The 20511-nt window shown below is 39.8% G+C and overlaps 1 protein-coding gene across 1 annotated transcript in view; it reads right to left on the bottom strand.

The window, feature by feature from the left end:
- The window catches only part of KIF16B (kinesin family member 16B), a 316846-nt gene that overhangs the window by 242906 nt on the left and 53429 nt on the right, over positions 1–20511 (bottom strand). The window contains exons 4-10 of the mRNA XM_017895492.1: positions 15783–15899; positions 13099–13196; positions 11679–11788; positions 8227–8369; positions 6285–6453; positions 5985–6116; positions 4621–4796 (exon numbers count right to left, since the gene is read on the bottom strand). Of these exons, the coding sequence (XP_017750981.1) occupies positions 4621–4796; positions 5985–6116; positions 6285–6453; positions 8227–8369; positions 11679–11788; positions 13099–13196; positions 15783–15899 (945 nt within the window). The remainder of the gene's footprint in view (positions 1–4620; positions 4797–5984; positions 6117–6284; positions 6454–8226; positions 8370–11678; positions 11789–13098; positions 13197–15782; positions 15900–20511) is intronic.

Here is a 20511-nt window from a genome sequence, read left to right as displayed (position 1 = left end):
TACTGCATTGTTTATATATGGTTGACAATTTTCAAAACAATTAGAAAGTCTTTTATAACATGGGTAATTTTACAGAACCCATTGTTGAGACTTTTATTGATAATCAAAGCTGAAACATTTCTGCCACATCATCAAGTCAGTAATCAGTGACTGAACAGAAGCACAAAGACTCATGACCAGCACCCCTTAAGAAACATTATTTTTAAGCACATGTAAAGAACGACCTTTCTAAAGCCTTTTAAAAGAAATCATTGGTAAAAGTACCATTTTCAATGAAATTATTATTTACAAGGTGTATCTTTAGAAGAAAAATGTCTCTAATCAAATAATACTCAGAATAAGTTTGTATGCTGTTAAATCAAAAGTAACACTACCTCAAACAGACTATTACACAAGTGGAGTAATAGCATTTCTACCAACAACGTATACAGGCACCCCTTGCCTCACACCCTCGTCAATACACTGTATAGTCAATTTTGTTCTTTGCCCAACAGGTGAAAAGGACAACCTGCTTTTAAAGAACTTTGAGGTATCATTTACACACAGCCAAATACATAAATCTAAGGTCCACTGGTTGATGCACCCACGAACATGTATATGTATACTCATTTCACTATTCTTAAAATCTGTATTTATTGTATTTCAGTGACGTTGAACATACTTTCATATGTACAGAAAATATGTGAAACTTTATTTCTACGGATTGTGTTTACATCCTTTGCTCCCTTTCCTGCTGTGTTGTGATGTTGTCTTACGTTTTCATAGAACTTCTTTTCCTAACAAAGAAGGTAGTCTTCTGTTGCATGAACAGCAGTCTTTGCCCTGGTCTGTATTGATTAGAGCAAATTTTCATTATGTTACGTAAACATGCTATGTTCTTACTTTTGTCTATGTGAGCTTTCACAGAATGAGAAGGAAGAGTTAAAGTTTTCTGTGACAAATGTGCATGGCTCTGTCTCCTGCTATTTCCAACAGCTGTGTTGTTTTTTTCACTTATGAAAGTTGGCATCATGTCTGGTTTTAGTTGTGAGTTCACCCTTTGTCATGATAAAGTGCTCTTTTTTAAGCTCACACAATGCTGTTTCTGCACCACTTTCTTTCCTCTTGAATTCACTGGTAGCCCTTTGTCCATTCTTACAAACACCATATAATTTTTACTTGTGACGCTATCTGAGATGTGTCTTCTTTAAAGTTTACACATAATGATACTTTTACTATTTAAAATTTATCTTTAACCTCAGCTACAAAAGTGAGTGATTCATTCTACTTTCATCTTCCCTTTCCCATCATCCTCTTTGCTTCCCACCTTTGGTTGTGTTTTTCATTTCTATATGGTTTGATTTACTTGTTGTCTCCAGATACATTCAAGAGAGATGAGGGAGTCAAGAGACATTTTCTCTCTGCCAAATTAAATGTAGAAATATCTGAAAATATGTTTAAATATAATAAAAGAGAACACTTTAAAAAAAAAGATATTCAAATACTCAACTTTATCAATAGCCTGAGAAGTACAAAGTAAAATTATTCTACGATTCTGGTATATATCCATTAGAATGGTTACAATGAAAACTGGACAATACCAAATGTTGCAATACTAAGAACTCAACCAGCACTTTTATGCACTGATGGTGGTCTATTAACTGGCACATCTACTTTTAGAAAATTGCTTGGCAATATCTACTAAAACTGAACATATATACTTCTTCTGACTCACCAATTCCACTTGTAGACATAAATCTCACAGAAATGTATCTATATGTTCACTAAAAACACCTAGAGGAAAGTCTACAAAGCACTAACAGCCCGAAACAAGAAACCCCCCAAATGCCCATCTAAAGTACAATGGACAAATGAGCTGGAATATATCTGCATGATGGAAGACAACTTAGCAGTGAGAATAAATGGATCCACTACTACATGCAACAACATGGGTGACTCTCACAAATATAATGTTGACTGAAAGAAGTGAGATCAAAAGAGTGAATATTTTTCATGATTTCATTTATATAAAGAACAAAACAGGCAAAAATAAAAACTAACAAAGCCTGTAGAGGTCCGGAGAGTGGCTACCCTTGAGAGAAAGGGGAGTAGTTCCTGAAAAGAAGGATTAAGGGGGGGCTTCAAGGATACTGGTACTGTACTGTCTCTTAAGGTAGAAGCAGGTTAGATGGGTGAATTTAGCTTATGAAAACTCAGTGAACTATACACATATAACGTGCAATTTTGGGGGATAATACTTCAATAAAAGATATATGTAGATATATATATCTACATATCTAGATCTACACAGAAGAATCAAATACATGTCAAAACCTTTTGCTTTACTAAAATGGTGCTTTAAAAACTCTGATGCACATGACTTTTGCAATGGCAAAGACAGAAAATTATTAAAAGTAGAAGCTGATTTTTATTTAGCTGTGCTTAAAAAAATAAGCCTAGAAATAGAACTGAGATTTGAATAACATTCTCAATGAACCACAGCAGTACCTGGGATAGAATAGTCTAGTAACAGAGCAATACTCCCAGAAAAAATGTATACAGAGATGTTTAATGGACATTTAAGAACACCTGCTGTTTTTATTAAGCTTCATAAATTTAATTAATTTAGGATAAGCCTACATTGTCTCAAAACAATTTATAGCTTCATAGCATGATAAATTATTTTAAATTGGATTCACATTTTCTTGTAATATATTGTATATTAAAATTTTATCTGCAATGTGTTCTGAAATAGACTTAACTGCCTTTTATATCCTCACCCCAAAATTAGAGCAACAAAAATACTCACTTAAATACAGCAGTGGTAATAGGTCATAAAAGGAAAAGGAAAAAAGACTACAAAACATAAGGTAACTATATGACATACCAGTATCTCTGAAGGCATTTTTTACAGAGAAAATGTAAAGTTTTAATAAATTAAAGGTTTTTGATCTATATAAGGTTTCTTCCAATGATTTCCTCAGTTTAGTTTAAAAAAGATAATATTTTTTCCCTTCATTCTTTTAACCTAACAAAAGGTTAAACACAATAAACTGCACCTAGAATTTTCCAAATACTTTCCTTCACATATAGTAATTTGAGTGATCCAATCAAATCATCATTAAGTTCTTACTTTATATAAACAATGTTTTAAAACATTGAAAAGATTCCAGGCCGGACGTGGTGGCTCACACCTGTAATCCCAGCACTTTGGGAGGCCAAGGCGGGCAGATCACTTGAGGTCAGGAGTTCCAGACCAGACTGGCCCACGTGGTGAAACCCCGTCTCTACTAAAAATACAAAAAAATTAGCCAGGCATGGTGGCAGTCACCTCCCAGTTACTCGGGAGGCTGAGGCATGGGAATTACTTGAACCTGGGAGGTGGAGGTTGTAGTGAGCCGTGATTGCATCACTGTACTCTAGCCCGGGCAACAGAGTGAGATTCCAACTCGAAAGGAAAAGAAAAGAAAAATATTCTAATAACAAGGTGTATAAACAAAAATGACTATTGTGGTTCATGTTATAAGGGCCTCATCACATGGAGCTGGACTCTTCATTCTGACAACTTCTTTCACACAAGGGAGGCTCCACACCATAGAGTAAAATGCATATGGAGATATTTTTAAGCACAATGAACAATTCCTATTCAACTGCTGTCCACCATCTTGTGGGAAAGAACTGCCAGGTACATTTCAGGACACAGGAAATTCAGTGAGGTTTTCATCCCATCAACATTTTCAAAACATTTATGGGATGCCAAGAGCTTCAAGTGCCACATAATCCCATGTGGAAAGCACTGCTCCAAGAGGGACCACTTTGCACTAAAGAAAAGCATTTCTTTTCACGATATACTTAAGACATCCATTCATGAGTTAAGAAAGCAGGATAACTTCAGTCTAACGTCAACATTTCAACATTTAAAAAAGCTATCCTTCATTTTCTTTCACGGGTTGCCTTTCTTCACGGCAATATCTAAGCCTATCAGAACTTTACTTCCACCAGTCATCACAGAATGTAACTCTGTACATACACCATGCGGACTATCAGGACGCTGACTGAGAAAATCACAAGACAAGGAATCTTCACTAGAATCCCAACAGATCCTTAAAATGAGACTATTTCAACAATCAAGCGAGGGCCCAGGGACAGCATTTCGGCCAGGTCACAGGTATAATACACATATGTCGCTGGGCCACCAGAATCACCTCTCTAATAGGTGATATGACACAGGCATTTGGAAAGATGTTCAAACAAGTCTTTTACTCTGTTAAAACACATTTTAAAGTCATAAAATGCATGGGTGAAATTTTAAATACTACTCTAAGCATATCAGTTTCTTTCCACTTCAAGAGATTATGCCATTAATCCTATTGCATACTACATTTCCATCCATAATTGACAACTATTAGATTGTTAATCATTTCATATTTAGTAGATAACATCTTACACACTGGGCACATAATGAATGCAAAGGCCAACAAGAGGCTGATGTAAACGAGGGGCTGGCTAACTCACTCAAAGCTTTACTTAGCACTTATTTACTCAAATCAATAGCATGAGTGAGAAAATTGTCTCATTAAGATCTAGCAATAGATGCCATTACTCAAAGAAAATTATCCATAAATCTCAGAAAAACCCAACCTGATTCCCTTGAGCAAGCAGCGTTTTCAGTCTGGCTATTTCAGCTCGCAGCTCACGGATAAGTTTGACGTTGGCATCCTCATTAATGGTAGGCTTGTTGATGATGTTTTTGGCTCTATTTGCATAGCGAAGAGTACTTAGGGTTTCTCCATAATTGACATCAGCAGGTGAAATGGCTGTGAAGAATGTATGCAAAAAATAATTTACCCAGCACTCCATATTTCATTTAGCACAACGTTGGTTTGTAATTTAAAAGTCAGATTAACCCCAGGTCATTGGATAGACTAAATATTCATCGCCACAGTAATGAATATGAAAAATTATCTAACATTTCTAGGAAAGAATGTTCACAATACAAAATAAAGTATCATTTTGCTCTTCTCAAATCTAGAATCAACCACCTAACCAAGTCTAAAATGAGATATGAGACATTCCCCTATAGTTAGGTAGTTTTCCCTGCTGAAAATGTAAGAAGGTGGTTTAAAGACTATTTGTCATCTCAACTTTAAGTAGGAATTCAAATCCTTTTAAAAGTTCTGGCAAAGTCTACCATCTGGGAAAAAAAAAAAAAAAAAAAAACAGAATATGATAAGTTTTGAAAAGGGTCACAAATCAATCCATTCTCTTCTTAAAGCTTGGTTAATCTTACCCACCTCCACCACTACCACTCAACTTTAAGGCTGAGGTGACTATACAAATGCATGTGGGTGTACAACCCAGGGTAAATCCCGTGGCTCCATAGTTAGCACATGGCATGAGGCATGGGAAGGGCATGAAGACAGGGGAAGGGAAGAGGAAAGAGAGGAAGAGGGAAGGGAAAGTAGAGTCAGAAGGGAAACAAGTCCTGACTTCTCCCAAGCAATTATCTCCCCCTTCTACATTTGTTCTCTATTCTGCTTCTGTCAGTTATTGGCTGAAATATAGACATAAAGCATATTACTGTTATCACTATTTGTTTTATGCATTGGGTTTTTTTTTTTTTCTCTCCCAATTCTTACTTTTAAATTCCCCATTTACTGCCTTAAATAAAAAAACAAAGTTGGGTTATTTTTACTTTGGGTTCCTATGATTTTCTCCTATGAGGTGAGTTTCTACCTTATACTTTAAGCAAAGAAAAGCTGAAAAGTCTTCCTGCATGTTATCACAGCTTCCAAAATACGGCAAGGTGACATAACAGCTAATGCTGATACTACAGACTGAGTCACAGCAGGATCATAGGAGGTGATCTTCTTCAAGATAGAAAAACCATTACTTTTTTAAGATGTAAAAGGTGCTATTTCCTAATAAGACACTTTAAAGTTAAACATTTACAGTTAATTCACAGAAAATATTGTATGCTCAGAAAAGTAACTTAAAACACTTACTGGCAATCATGATAGTTTTAGAGTTTCCTCCAAGGCTATCTTTTAACAACCAAGTCAACACAGAATCCCTGTAAGGCACAAAAACTGGCTTCTTCTTTGCAAGAGTGTTTGCAGCATCCTGAGATAAATCGGCTATGAAGAGGAAGAAAAAAAGGGGGAAAAGGACAATTAGTAAAATTTTTTTTCCTCTACTTTTGCTTCATAAAACCTTGAAGATATTCCCTCAGTTTGCAACACAAATGTTACACATGAGGAAAGAGAAGAGGAAAAAGAGGAGGCAGGAGCCAGGCGTAAGCATACCTAAGGCAGAAATGACGTTCCCCAGAGTCACGAGGGACTTGTTAATATTTCCCCCTTCCTTTAGCCTAACCCCGGTGGCCCCAGTGGCATCTGCACGCTCACTTCCGGCAAGATCAACCAAGTGGATCTTACTGACGGTTTCACATGGCATTTCGGAATCAAATTTAGCCTGTGGTAAAATAAAAAAGTAAAATTGAAGAGATGCAAAGGGCCCTGATGTTGCTGATGCTATAAATTCTAATTAGTTTCCACTCCTCACTGAGATCTCTCAGGGCAGATATTTTTCAGTTTTGTTTTATTGGCCTTCATACTGATTATAGAAACTTCTCACATTTAATCCAGTGCAACAGAAGTTACTGTATATGATTCTTAAACTTTCTGAAGAATCTTTCCATTCTCAACAAAGCCCTGCTGAATCAGGCTGTGGAAAGAACAGAAAATTAGGCACTGAGTGGCACTCAGCAGAGAAATGTAAGTAAACAAACAATAACTTTTATTCTCATCTAGAATCCCAGCCTTCTAAGAACAAAAGCTTTCCAAAATATGATCAATGTAGACAACTATAGAAAAGAGCATTCAACCATTATCGGATGTTAAAACATCTTGTTGCACAAATTATTTTTTTAATGTAAAATCTTAAATACTATATTCCTTGCTTCTGAATTCTACCAAAATTCTATGTTCACAAAGACTTCTGATCTATGTGTTACATTTTGAACCAAAATGCCCCCCAAATTACCATATTTTTATAGAAATATAAACCTCCTAGAAATGAGAGATGGTGGCCAGGCCCAGCAGCTTATGCCTGTGATCCCAGCACTTTGGGAGGCCAAAGTGGGAGCATCGCTTGAGCCCAGGAGTTCAAGACCAGCCTCGGCAACATAGTGAGACATCATCTCTAGAAAAAATTAAAAAAAAAAAAATTAGTTGGGCGTGGTGTTGTGCACCTGTAGTCCCAGCTCCCTGGAAAGCTGAGGTGGGAGATCGCTTGAGCCCAGAAGGTTGAGACTGCAGTGAGCCGTGATCACAACACTGCACTCTAGCCTGGACAACAGAGTGAAATCATGTGTCAAAAAAAAAAAAAAAAAAAAAAATTAGAGATGGCCATATGCTAATCAGGCACTAACCAGAAAGCAGGAGAAAAACCAATCAACTTGAGTAAATCAAAAGGAAAGGTCTAACAGAAGATTACGATATGGAGAATTTAAGGCAAGCTGTTCTGACTGGCCTTAGAGAATTCGTTTTCTTGCTCTTTGATCTCCCTCATTAATAAAATGCTGCCTCTTTGTATCTGATGTGTCCAACTGTTAACACAGATGAGGACATCCCTAAGTTCCTAGCATATACTTAGACCCTGACAGGACACTTCATTTTTGCATTCATCTATTCTACTGGCCTCAGTGTTAAAATATTTACCCTCAATAATTTCCACAGATGTTCAAGATGCTCTCAACCTCTTGATCATAATGAATTCTTACATTAGTACTTATAAATATTCGCTGCCCTTTAATATCACTCTAATAATCATAATCAACACAGCAAGGTGAGTGCCATGGAGCGGTAATGGGTAATGCACTGCACTGAGCTACTCACCTTGGCTTCCAGCTGGTCTGACTCACAATCCATTATATCCCACAGAGTTTGCAACAATGAAAACTTTTGCTTAATTAAGCACAGAGCAAGTTGTTTTATGTCTAGAACAGGGTGGAAGCCTGCTAAGTATTTCTTAAGGTACACATCAGGATATTTCAAATTACTGTGATTGTAACCACAGAGAAACTCAGCACACAGCACATGTTCAACTCTAATTAACAAGAAAATGACAGTCAGTCACCTTTACCTGCTGCTGCTCCTGGTTCAACAATGATCGGTCCTCAGCTGGTGCTAATCAGCAAGTAAAGACCTCAGGGATGCAGCCAGCCAGGCCCGCAGCTGCCCTTACCTGAGTGAACTTGATGGTGAAGATGGCATGAGACCTGCTGCTGACGTCGTTCATCCCAGTCGCTGCGGTGGTCCGGTTGATATTACCCGCATCCATAAGTTCTTCTACGTCAGCATAATTCTGTACTAAATGTTTGGATAAATCTGAAAAAAAAAAATGGAAGGGGTGAAGAAATCCCCCTAATATATAGAAAATGGAATACAAAATTGCCCTCTATGAAATAATACACAACTCCAAAATCTGCTGACCTGTCTGAAGACCTCACTTGTCTCTCTAGGGCGGTGGTATGTAACACAGACCTGGGAGCTGGGTGGTTGGGTGGCTGGGGTTGAATCCCAGCTCTGCTGCTTACTAGCTGTGGCTTTACATAGTTATGAACAAGCTGCTTCACCTCACTGTGCCTCAGTTACCTCACGTGATCATGTGTACCTACCACATTAAGGCCACGGTCCCCAACTTTTTCGGCACCAGAGATCAGTTTCATGGAAGGTCATTTTTCCACGGATGAGGGGTAAGGGGAACAGATTCAGGATGAACTTGTTCCACACCTCAGATCATAAGGCATTAGTTATATTCTCATTAGGAGCATGCCACCTAGATCCGTCATACGTGCAGTTCAGAATAGTGTTCGTGCTCCTGTGAGAATCTAATGCTGCCACTGATCTGACAGGAGGCAGAACTCAGGTAGTAATGCTCGCTCCCTGGCTGTTCACCTCCTACTGTGCGGCCCACTTCCTAAGAGGATATGGATCAGTACCAGTCTGCAGCCCGGGAGTTAGGGGCCTCTGACATAAGGTATTTAAGATAAAGGTTAGCTATTATATTATCATCAACCTCATTAACATTAGTCATAGCACATAGAAGAAAAAGGTAAAAGCACTGCCTGCATGCAAAACCCAACAGCATTTTTTAAATCGTTTAAAAACATTGTTTCATTGACTTTTTTGGAACAGTCATATGGTTCTAAAGTCAAAGGCTACACAGTTATACTGTGTAAAGGGTCCCTGTCCCTATGCTATAGCTCCCCAGTTCCCACCAAACGTTACATACCCTTCTAGAAATAACCTATACATATACAAGCAATCATATTTATCTATAACTATCTTTTCCCCCTTACATACAAATGGTAGCATACCATAAGCATTAGTTTGCACCCTGCTTTTAAATGGAATAATACATTAAAGAACATTCTATATCAGTTAAGGTGTTTCCTCATTCATTTTTAAGGCTGCAGGGGATTGGATCATATGCATGTACCATGACCAATTTAACCATGGAGACTACAGAAGTTGTTCATATTTTGTTTCCAATTATGAGTAATGCTGCTACAAACAGTCTTGCACATAAGTCTTTTCAAATGCCTGTGAATGTTTATACAGAATAAATTCTTAGAGGTGGAATTTCTAGACAGAAATTTTGATAACTATTGCAAAATTGTTCTCCATATAGGGCAATTTACACCCAGCAGTAGCAAGGTATAAGAGTGCTTGTCTCCCAGCACCCTCCACAATACTGTCTTATCAGGATTATTTATATCTGCCAAAGATGGATGACAAATGTTACCACCAAGTATTTTTATTTTGTTTTTCTCTTAGTATGAGTGAGGCTAAGCATTCCTTCCTGCATTTAAAAATCATCTGTATTTCCATTTCTATGAACAGCCTAGTCATACATATTCTTTGTTCATTTTTCTATTTGGTTGTTGAATCTGTCCTTACTGATTTATAGGAGTTCTTTATATAGTAGGAAAATAAGTCCTTTGTCTAAAACTTGAATTGAAAATATTTTTCCTATTTTGTAATTAAGCTTTTTACTTCGCTTACAGTGTTTCTGTCAAGCATGATGTTTTATTTTGCTATTCTTTGTTTAACCATTTCTAATGTAACATTGTTTATTTTACGGTTTCTGAGTTTTAAGTTAGGTTTTTAAAAGCCTTCTTTCCTCCAGGTTTCTGGGGAAAAAATTAACTCACGGATTTTTATAGTTATTTTATTATTTAATATTTTTACACTTAAATCTGCAGTCTAGTTACCATTTATCCTGGTGTAAAACTGAGTTGTGGTACCAATTTACTTTTTTCTCCTCCTAGACAGCTTAATAATCCCTCCAATAATTTCCCTAAGGTTTGAATAGCACATTGATTATAAACTAAATTCTCCTAAGTATCTAAGTCAGATTCTGGATGTTTGCCCTGTTTTGTTATTCTGTCTCTTCATACATCAGTTTCATATGTTTTAACATGTGACAAGACACTTGTCAGAAAACATGAAGGCATGAGTTAGGCTAAAAACTCTTAACAGTAATAGCTACACCACATGCCATAGAACAACTACATACTGGCACACTTTGCTTTGCTTTGGGCATACAAGGCAAAAGTTTAAGTGGAAATTTATTAAAATACAGATGGGCCGGGCATGGTGGCTCATGCCTGTAATCCCAGTACTTTGGGAGGCCGAGGTGGGTGGATCACAAGGTCGGGAGTTCAAGACCAGCCTGGCCAAGATGGTGAAACACCATCTCTACCAAAAATACAAAAATTAGCCAGGTACAGTGGCAGACGCCTGTAATCCCAGCTACTCAGGAGGCTGAGGCAGAGAAGTGCTTGAACTCAGGAGGCGGAGCTTGTAGTGAGCCGAGATCACACCACTGCACTCCAGCCTGGGCGACAGAGTGAGACTCCGTCCCAAAAAGAAAAAAAAAAAAAGAATACAGATGGGGTCCTGTTGTATCTCCCAGTAAAAGAAGACAACCAAAACCAGAAAGAACTTTAAACCTGTGACCAGCTCTGTCCTGCATCCAGAGACACAAATGAAGAACATGAAAGCATGTCTCTATGTGTGATTCCTGCAGGCCAGCCATTCTAAGTTGCCTTATACAGAGGAGGTAAGATCAGCTTCATTAAGAGGACTGTTTTAAATCCAGCCGATTCTTAAATAATTAGCAAAGGCCAATTCTGTACTCATCATTGCTTGTGTTATTCCTCACAACTGACTGTGCCACGACTAGCATATCACAACACAGATGCTGAAACCCACAGAGGAAATCCTCCAAACACACTTCCTAAGAGGCAAGAGGTTCAGAATATCTTTATTGTCATATATCACCATTAAGGTCAGTAAAGACACACTGCAAAAATGCAGTGCCATTTAGAGAGACAGATTGCAGGTTTGCTTACCTTACCTTACATTTGGAAAAGAAAATTCCAGAGATTTCTTAAAAACAGAGGAAATCTATTGGTAAGCCTCATAAAATCAGCGAATGGCCAGTGAAGTAGAAATTCACTAACTGAACATCATGTAGTGACAGTTCATGTCATTCTTACTCTAACAAAATTCCAAAATTAAAATTAAATAAATTTTTAAAAGCTCACCATTATGCTGTATTTTTTCTTTGAAAGTGTTATTTTTACATAGATTGCAAAACGAATATGGCTGTGAAATATCTACTCTTACCCTCAACATAAGGGCCTTCTTTGGGATGCTCACGGACTCTCAAATTGAAGGTTTTAGATGACTTCCGCCGAAGTAGATCTCTCACACGTTCGTTATAAATTTCTAAGTAGCTAAAAATTTTAAATAAAATTGAATTCAGAAAAATGATTTCAGACATTAATATCAGTAACAACACATAACAGCAGCAACCTGCTAACATAAATAGCAACAGCACCAGTTACCATTTACGAGTGGTGACTATGTATCAGGTACGATGAGTCCTCACTTAAGGTCACTGACAGGTTCTTGGAAAGTGCAACTTTAAGGGAAAGGACATACAGTGGGTCCTCAAATAACACTGCTTCCTTCAACACCGTGTTGCTATAATGTTGATAAGAAAAAGAACTGGTTTCATTATATGTTGTTTCACTTAAAGTCACGATTTCTAAGAATGTATCAAGAAATGACATTAGGACAGGGGTGGTGGCTCACCCCTGTAATCCTAACAGTTTGGGAGGCCGAGGCAGATGGATCACTTGAGGTCAGAAGTTCGAGACCAGCCTGACCAACATGGTGAAACCCCATTCCTACTAAAAATACAAAAATTACCCGGGCATAGTAATGGATGCCTGTAATCCAAGCTACTTGGGAGGCTGAGGCAGGAGAATCACTTGAACCTGGGAGGTGGAGGTTGCAATGAGCCAAGAGTATGCCACTGTACTCCAGCCTGGGCGACAGAGTAAGACTCCATCTCAAAAAAAAAAAAGGAAGTGACGTTAAGTAAGGACTTACTGTACCATGCTAAGCACTAGACATGGATTATTTCATTGAATTCCTACAATACACAGAGATAAGTACCACTACTATCCTCATTTTATAGGTTAGGCAAGGGAGGTTTAGTGTGATTCAAATAACTTGTCCAAGACCACACAGCACTCAAGTAGGTGTAAAAACCCTATATTGCCATATCTGGGTCTGCCCTTGAAACTACCAAAGAGACTGGCTCCCCTCACAGGTTTAATTTCAAGGAGGAAAAAGCACCTCAACCACTCAGATTTTCTCGTAGGTTAGATTTATAGTGATCCAGCCAAGATAAAGAATAATATAAACCTTACTAAGCTAAAAGAAGTAAGGCAAGTAATGGGGCATACACTTAAAAGTCAGCAGCTCACTCCATTTGAGATGAACATCCCACATTAGTTTCTGACCAAGCTGTTATTTCTACCAGCTCCCAAATCCTTATCCAAACTGTACCCAAGAAAATCACTAAAAACTTACGCGTTTTAAGCTTTATCCCCAAACCATGATCACAGGAGAAGAAAAGGGAAGACTTTTTCTTTAGGAATCTAAAGACCTTATCCATTTCCAGCACCTAAATGCAAGCCAACCAGCATTGACTCTAATCAAGCTCATACTCGGTTACTCAGGCCACAGGCCCTACCTGACTTCAGTTCGAAAAGAAGCTTCATCCCATCTGGTGGTTTCATTTATCCGACTGAAGAGCCCTTCACAGATCCGAGGTATTAAGCCAGAATCTCCCTGCAATGGGAAGGACTAATGTCACAGCTGTCACTCAAAATAAAAGCAACTGATGATTGAATCTGCAATTTGCTGGTGCGAACTCAGACTCAAGTGGCCTATATGCCAACCCCTGGCCTACCACGGCCCACGCCATATACCCGCTCCAGGGCTGCTTTCTACTCTATGAAATGAGATGATTGAGGCTTCTGATTTATACATGCTGGGACTCTGATAATATATGGTCATCAGTTGTTAGTTAAATCATGGCTTACGAACAAGGAAACTTAATCTCTAACATTTAAATAAGACAGTCTATAACTGTACAATAAATGTTAAAAATATATGCTCAAATGACCAAGGTAGGTGAAATACACACCAGGCAAAAAAGAAACACCAAGAAAAACTTAGTAATCCCCATGGCAGTTAATAATTGTCTTAAAAACTTAGGTAACAAGACCACATTAAAATCTATGCTTGCCAGGTGCAGTGGCTCAGCCTTTAATCCCAGCACTTTGGGAGGCCGAGGCGGGTGGATCACCTGAAATCAGGAGTTCGAGACCAGCCTGGCCAACATGGTGAAACCGTGTCTCTACTAAAAATACAAATATTAGCCAGGTGTGGTGGCACATGCCTGTAATCCCAGCTACTGGGTAGGCTGAGGCAGGAGAATCGCTTGAACCTGGGAGGCGGAGGTTGCACCATTGCATTCCAGCCTAGGCAACAAGAGCAAAAATCCATTTAAAAAAAAAAAAACCACCACATGCTATGTCCCTACTTTGATAGCTAACCCCTACCATAGCCTTCCTCGATGGAAAATTTTAATATACCATATTATTTATACAATGTGGGTGTAACATTCAATAATATTTATGTTTCAGTCAGCCTTAAAAAGCTGATGAACCTCAGAATATAGTAAAAATCAGGCAAAATGATCTTGCTAGGAAACCAAGGCAGAGCATCAATGCTTTCTTGTCATGCTCCCTCCCTACCTTCACTCAACCCCATGCCCAAAACCAGAAGACGGCATGACTGTGTTCAGAGATTGTTTTTTTTTTTTTGTACCATTAAATCAGTACTAATTCTTAACAAGGAAAATGAGTCTTACATCATATTTTGGTTCTTACTTTAAAATAAAGAAAGGATAAGCAAGCAGCACTCAACTATAAGATCAGAGAAAAACACTTGTAATCGGTGAGTGCTTTATAAATGTTTGACTTACATAAAATAGTTACTAGGGAATCAACATACAAATTTCACTTTTAGAAGTTTATTTTTTTTCCCAAAGACACAGTAGGAAAGGAGGAACTGAGAAGTAATGATAAAAGGAAATGTGAAACTCTCGAAATTAGCTGTTTGGTCCTCTCGTTTGTTCTTCCCTTTTCAGATTGAGGACTTGCCGAACAACACTGACTGACTTCTTGTGTAAAGGAAAAGCCTGGATGTAAGCAGTGAGGTTACATGTCCTGAAATCATTTATTCTGGAAAGTTCTGTTTTCTAACACATGACTTCCATGAACCTCCAAACCTTCAGCATTAAAGACACCACATGTCTGCCAGCAGGAAACCCTCAATCATCTTCCACTAGTGTCTCTACATCTCGACTATGCCACAGGTTTGGCAGGCAATGAACAGAGCTTTCATTAAGAAATAAGAAAAAAAAAAAAAAAAAAAAAAAAACAGGCCTGGCACAGTGGCTCACGCCTGTAATCCCAGCACTTTGGGAGGCCGAGGCGGGTGGATCATCTAAGGTCAGGAGCTCGAGACCAGCCTGGCCAACATGGTGAAACTCCATCTCCACTAAAAATACAAAATTAGCCAGGCGTGATGATGCACACCTGTCATCTATTTGGGAGGCTGAGGCAGGAGAATCACTTGAAACCAGGAGGCAGAGCTTGCAATGAGCTGAGATCGCACCACTGCACTCCAGCCTGGGCGACAGAGTGAGACTCCATCTCAAAAAAAAAAATAAAGAAAACAGAAGAATGATCTAAATCTGGAGAAAACACAGAACAAGAAAGTTCTTGCAATAATTTATAGTTTTTACTCCTCTGTATTTTGGGGCAAGTATAACATTAATATCAGTTAACTTACATAGCTTATAAAACTGCATATGGTGTGTTTATAAATATGTAAACTCTATATAAACTATATAATTCTAACTTTTTAATGTATTTTCAGGATTTATGTAGTACCTTTCTATCAAAGAGTCAGAATTTTTTTACATTTTACTTGGGGAAAAATGTTTTGAATAATTTTAAAAAGAACAGACTTCAGTAATTTTATTCAAACGGTTGTGTTGGCAGAAAAAAAGAATAAATTACTCATGGGCCCAACACACTTTTTTGATAAGATTATAAGGCCTTTAAAAACAGAAAATGAACAGGGACTTGCATCCATTATTCATGCTTATATACTTAAAATTATTTCTAATTTAAACTCTCTCAAAGGAAATTTAGTCCAACTTATTACTGAGTTTTATCTTATTACTAAAGAATAATCAGAACATGAAAAGTTAGTACAGACCAAATAGATAAAAGAGATCATTCTACCAGTGCAGAGAAAGATAATGAGAAATTTCCTTCCCACACAGTATAAACAACGTACAGAATTTCCCATCATAGTGTATGACTTTCCAGATCCAGTTTGCCCATATGCAAAGACACAAGCATTATAACCTTCAAATGCAGACTTCACGACGTCTGTGCCGAGGGTTTTGAAAACCTGAAAGCCAAAAAGAACACACAAAAGACACAATTAGCACAGATTTTAATAAAAGCCCCTTCAGTGCTGTCAATGTTCTTGAATGATACTTTCAGCTCTTAAGGATTAGACCATATAAATAAATCACTGCAGAACCATTTACAACAACATATGTATATACCACAGTTTTCAAAGATAAACTTTTTAAGCAAACAAAAAGCAGCCCCATCCTCTTTCCTACTTAAGTTTACCAAAAAATATCCTGAAGTATAAAAATGTAAACAAGGCAAAGTGACAATCATGTTTAGAAGCAAAGACTATTTTAAAGCATCATGATTAGCCATTCACAATTATATAAATATATAAAGCTATTCATTCTATCAGAGCTTCCAGAAACAAAATATTCAAAACCTGAAGGTCACAGCAGACAGAAATTCCTGCCCAAGCCAAGCCAAATCAATGCCTTCATTTTAAGGGTTCAGCTACTCATCAAAATCAACCTCTGCAGGTGCTCATGGAGCTGAGTGACGGGTGGATGCAGATGAGGCTGGGGTGGCTGGGCTCCCCCATGTCAGTGTCCAGGTGCTTTTTCCTATTTGGACATTTGCCCAGGATGGAAAAGGCAGGGAGACAAGCTGTGTGGGGCCAGGGTGGGGGTCCACACCTACAATGGCCGGAGTCCACGTCCAACATTCCACATAATTACAATTTGGATAGTGAAAGGAGGTAAAGTACAAATGCTTCACCCAGACAACTGATGGTAAATGAAGGAAATCAAGGTTCAAAATCTTCTTAGTTATAGCCAGCTGGAAAGAGACAACCAAAGCTTTCATGTAGTCTCCTGTCCTCTCAGCCCAGCACACTAAGGGCAGATAAAGCATCTCCCTGCTTCAAAAGGTAGGCACAAGAGCCGCTGAGGGGATGCCAAACAGGGAAGCTCGCTCAGCTTCAGGTGAAGGGCTCCTCTGTGGTGTCACCACCGTCCAAGGTGGGGCCTCAGCATCCCTACAAGAGCATTCAGTCTACGACTGACACCACATCAGCCAACTCATGGGACCCGGATGGATCAACCAAAGAGTCATCACCAGCTACTGCCAAACCAAGAGCAGCAGGTCCCAAACTTTGCAGCACATTACAACCGCTTGGAAAGCCTGGGAAAGTCCAATGGCCAGGCCGGTAACCCAGCCCAATTAAGTATGAATCTAAGGGAGTGTGAACCTAGGAATCCATTCTTCTAAACTCCCTATGTGATTTCAAAGCATGGCAACATTTGAGGAGTGACCTAGAGCACTCACATCTGCCAGTCAGCGCAGGCAGTACAGGGACCCTGCGTGGAAGCCAGATTCCCATAAGGATGTGCACATGGCCTACATCAGTGAGGACATATGGAGACAACACCCCTCTGGCCACAACACCCACACCCTAGACAGGGCCGATAAACCTGGCCATCTGCATCTCAGCTCCACCTCAACCATCCCTGCTGATAACACAGCCTGTCACCCAAGGACAAGATGAAAATACAGCCAACTGGACCTCAGCTGTCTTCAGATCCATCTTCCCACTGACTTCTACAGACTTTGTTTCCTCAGCCTCATCAGTAAAAGATTTCAACAAACTGTCATTTCAATTGAGTCATTTCCACAAATTGCCAATCTCACTCATTCTGAGTTAATTCTTAACCATTTTAGCTTTAAGAGCTGACAGTTTTCGATCTTGCTCTCAAATTCTGATGACTTACTCAAGTCTCAACCATAATGGCAGCTCACACTTACTCCGGTCTTTCTAAACCCTTTCGTGTGTTCATGTATAATTCTCATCAAAACACTACAGGGTGAGTAGTGTTACAAGACCCATTTTTCAGATAAGGAAGCTGAAGGGGGAGAGGCCAGGTAACTGGGCACACACCAGGGAGTGCCAGAGCTGGGACTGCATCCAGGACTTTCTTATCACTGTGATGTGTCCTCTTCCCACACCCTCGAAAGCAACAACCAGGCCCCAATCCTACCTTGAAGGGCCCCTCCCCGATCTTCTCTTAAGAAGCAAAAGTCAGGAACCCCAGGGACACTCAGGACTCCAGACCACCAGTTGGAGTCTTATTTTCACCAACGTATATGGAATATGAGTAAAAACTAAATATTTCCCCAATTCTCTCAGATTAAACAAAACACAAAAGGCAAATATCATTTTTTTATGAATTCACTAGTAAGGAAAAAAGTCGTCTAAACGCTTCTCAAAGAATAAAGAAGGATCTTTTCTCATAGTTTGGCCTGGGACTAAACCAAAGTCATGGGAAATATCACATTTAAACCAAACCCAAAGGGTTTCAGAGTAAAATTATTCCCTAGGGTTAAAACTATGCCCACCACTTTGCTATTACTTCATTGCCCGGAAAGTTAACGCAGGCGGTTTTCCAATTCAGTGGATCAGCGGGGTTTGGTCTGGGGGAGACGTGACTGCAAACGGGCCTAGAAAATCCAGGTCTGGAGGCGCAGAGACCCTGGGCTGGCTCAGTCTCAGCCTCACTCTCAGTGGGTCTCAAAAAACCCACCCAAACTTGGTGCCATGACCTGGAAAAGCAGCCGGCACTGCCTGCATCTCTCCAGGGGTCTTGGCAAGGAAATCGAGATACCCCCATCACAGCTCCCACAGAGGATGCACCAAGCACCGGCCCCACAACCAAGGTAGGAAAGAGGGCCTGCTTTATGAGACTGACACCCGCTCTTCCCTGCTAGCATCAGAACCTGGCTGGCCTGGTTACCTGAAACCCACCTTGCTGCTTGTCAGAGCACAGACTTGAAAGCTGATTTCCTGAGTAATCCAAGGCATCACTGGGGCCTCACTTGAGGGGAACTGCCCACAAGAGGGCACTGTAAAAACAAAGACGCGCTCATCGGGCATGTCAACTGGGAAATGTTAGGTTTCAAGTTTCTCCTGGGTTGAATTAAGGAACAAGTTGTGTGAGATCAAAGCCTCCCTTTGGAATTTTGAAGAACCATTAAGAAAAGCAGACCTTCTTTAATGGTCTTTAATTTACATGACGGTAGATTTAAGTTGCTCATTGATTTTTTTCTAATTCTAAAATTAATTTGGGAGAAAAAATATTAATGGTCATCTTGGTATTTGTTCAAGGTTAAGGGAACTTGAACTATAGTAGTAGACATGATATATTTTCTCAATATGCCTTCATATTCAAATCACACACACCACACACCATGCTACACTCGCATCTTCCCCTATTTATAGCAGGGATGCAACCTGCCAGCCATTTCCTGTGCCTGATCCATCTGTCATCAAGAACACACCACTCCTTCTCATCCACATCCTTAAGACCTGCCAGTGGCATCTCCAGCACCCTGTACAACAGCCCCATGGTCCAACTCTGCTACTATTAAAAGTCAATTAGGTCTACAAACCTGGGCAAGTTCCTTAAGCTTACTGAATCTCTTCAACAAAGAAAAGTAGAGTTAAAATTTAACACATTTGATTCCTGTGAGGATTAAACAAGATAGCACATATGAACACAAGCAGAGTTTCTGACACCAGTAGAAGTTCAACCAACATCAGTTCCTTTCCTCTCCCAGGCCTTCTTTCAGACCAGGCACCACCTCTCTCTGTGAGGCTCCCATTCTCATCACTGCTATTCCTTCCTACTTTTTCCTTTTTAAGAGACAGGGTCTCGCTATGTTGCCCAGGCTGGACTTGTCCTGGCCTCAAGCAATCCTCCCACCTCAGCTCCCCAAGTAGCTGGGACTACAAGGGCGCAACGCTGCACCCAGCTCCTGTTTTTCCCAGGATTCAGTATCTTCTGGATACAGTCGCTCCAGTCCTCCAACTTTAACATTTACATTGTCTCAGAAAGCCAACTTCCTCCACAAACCATTTACAAACAGACTACATTTCTCAAATGTTAAGGTGCACACAGAGAACTGGGGATCTTGCTAAAAACAATTCAGATCTAATTCAGTAGGTCTTGGAATAGGTCCTGAGATTTCACATTTCTAACAAGTTCCCAGGCGGTACTGATGATTCTGGTGCATGGACACATTTCAAGCTGCAAGAAACAAGTACTTTTGGTGGCTGGCAAGATGGCCAAATAGGAACAGCTTTGGTCTGCAGCTCCCTGTGAGATCAATGCAGAAGGCAGGTGATGTCTGGATTTTCAATTGAGGTACCCGGCTGGCTCATCTCACTGGGACTGGTTAGACAGTGGGTGCAGCCCACGGAGGGTGAACAGATGCAGGGTTGAAAATAGCCTCACCCGGAAAGTGCAAGTGGTTGGAGAACTCCCTCCCCTCGCCAAGGGAAGCCATGAGGGACTGTGCCATGAAGAACAGTGCATTGCGGCCCAAATATTATGCTTTTCCCACGGTCTTCACAACTCGCAGACCAGGAGATTCCTCCGGGTGCCTACACCACCAGGGTCCTGCGTTTCAAGCACAAAAGTGGGCAGCTGCTTGGGCAGACACCAAGCTAGCTGCAGGAGTTCTTTTTTTCATACCCCAGTGGCGCCTGGAACACCAGAGAGACAGAACTGCTCACTCCTCTGGAAAGGAACCTGAAGCCAGGGAGCCAAGTGGTCTAGCTCAGTGGATCCCATCCCCACAGAGCCCAGAAAGCAAAGATCCACTGGCTT

The sequence above is a fragment of the Rhinopithecus bieti genome, unplaced genomic scaffold (assembly GCF_001698545.2).
Source record: "Rhinopithecus bieti isolate Rb0 unplaced genomic scaffold, ASM169854v2 scaffold_25396, whole genome shotgun sequence".
NCBI lineage: Eukaryota > Metazoa > Chordata > Mammalia > Primates > Cercopithecidae > Rhinopithecus > Rhinopithecus bieti.
This window is presented reverse-complemented; position numbering and strand designations above follow the sequence as displayed.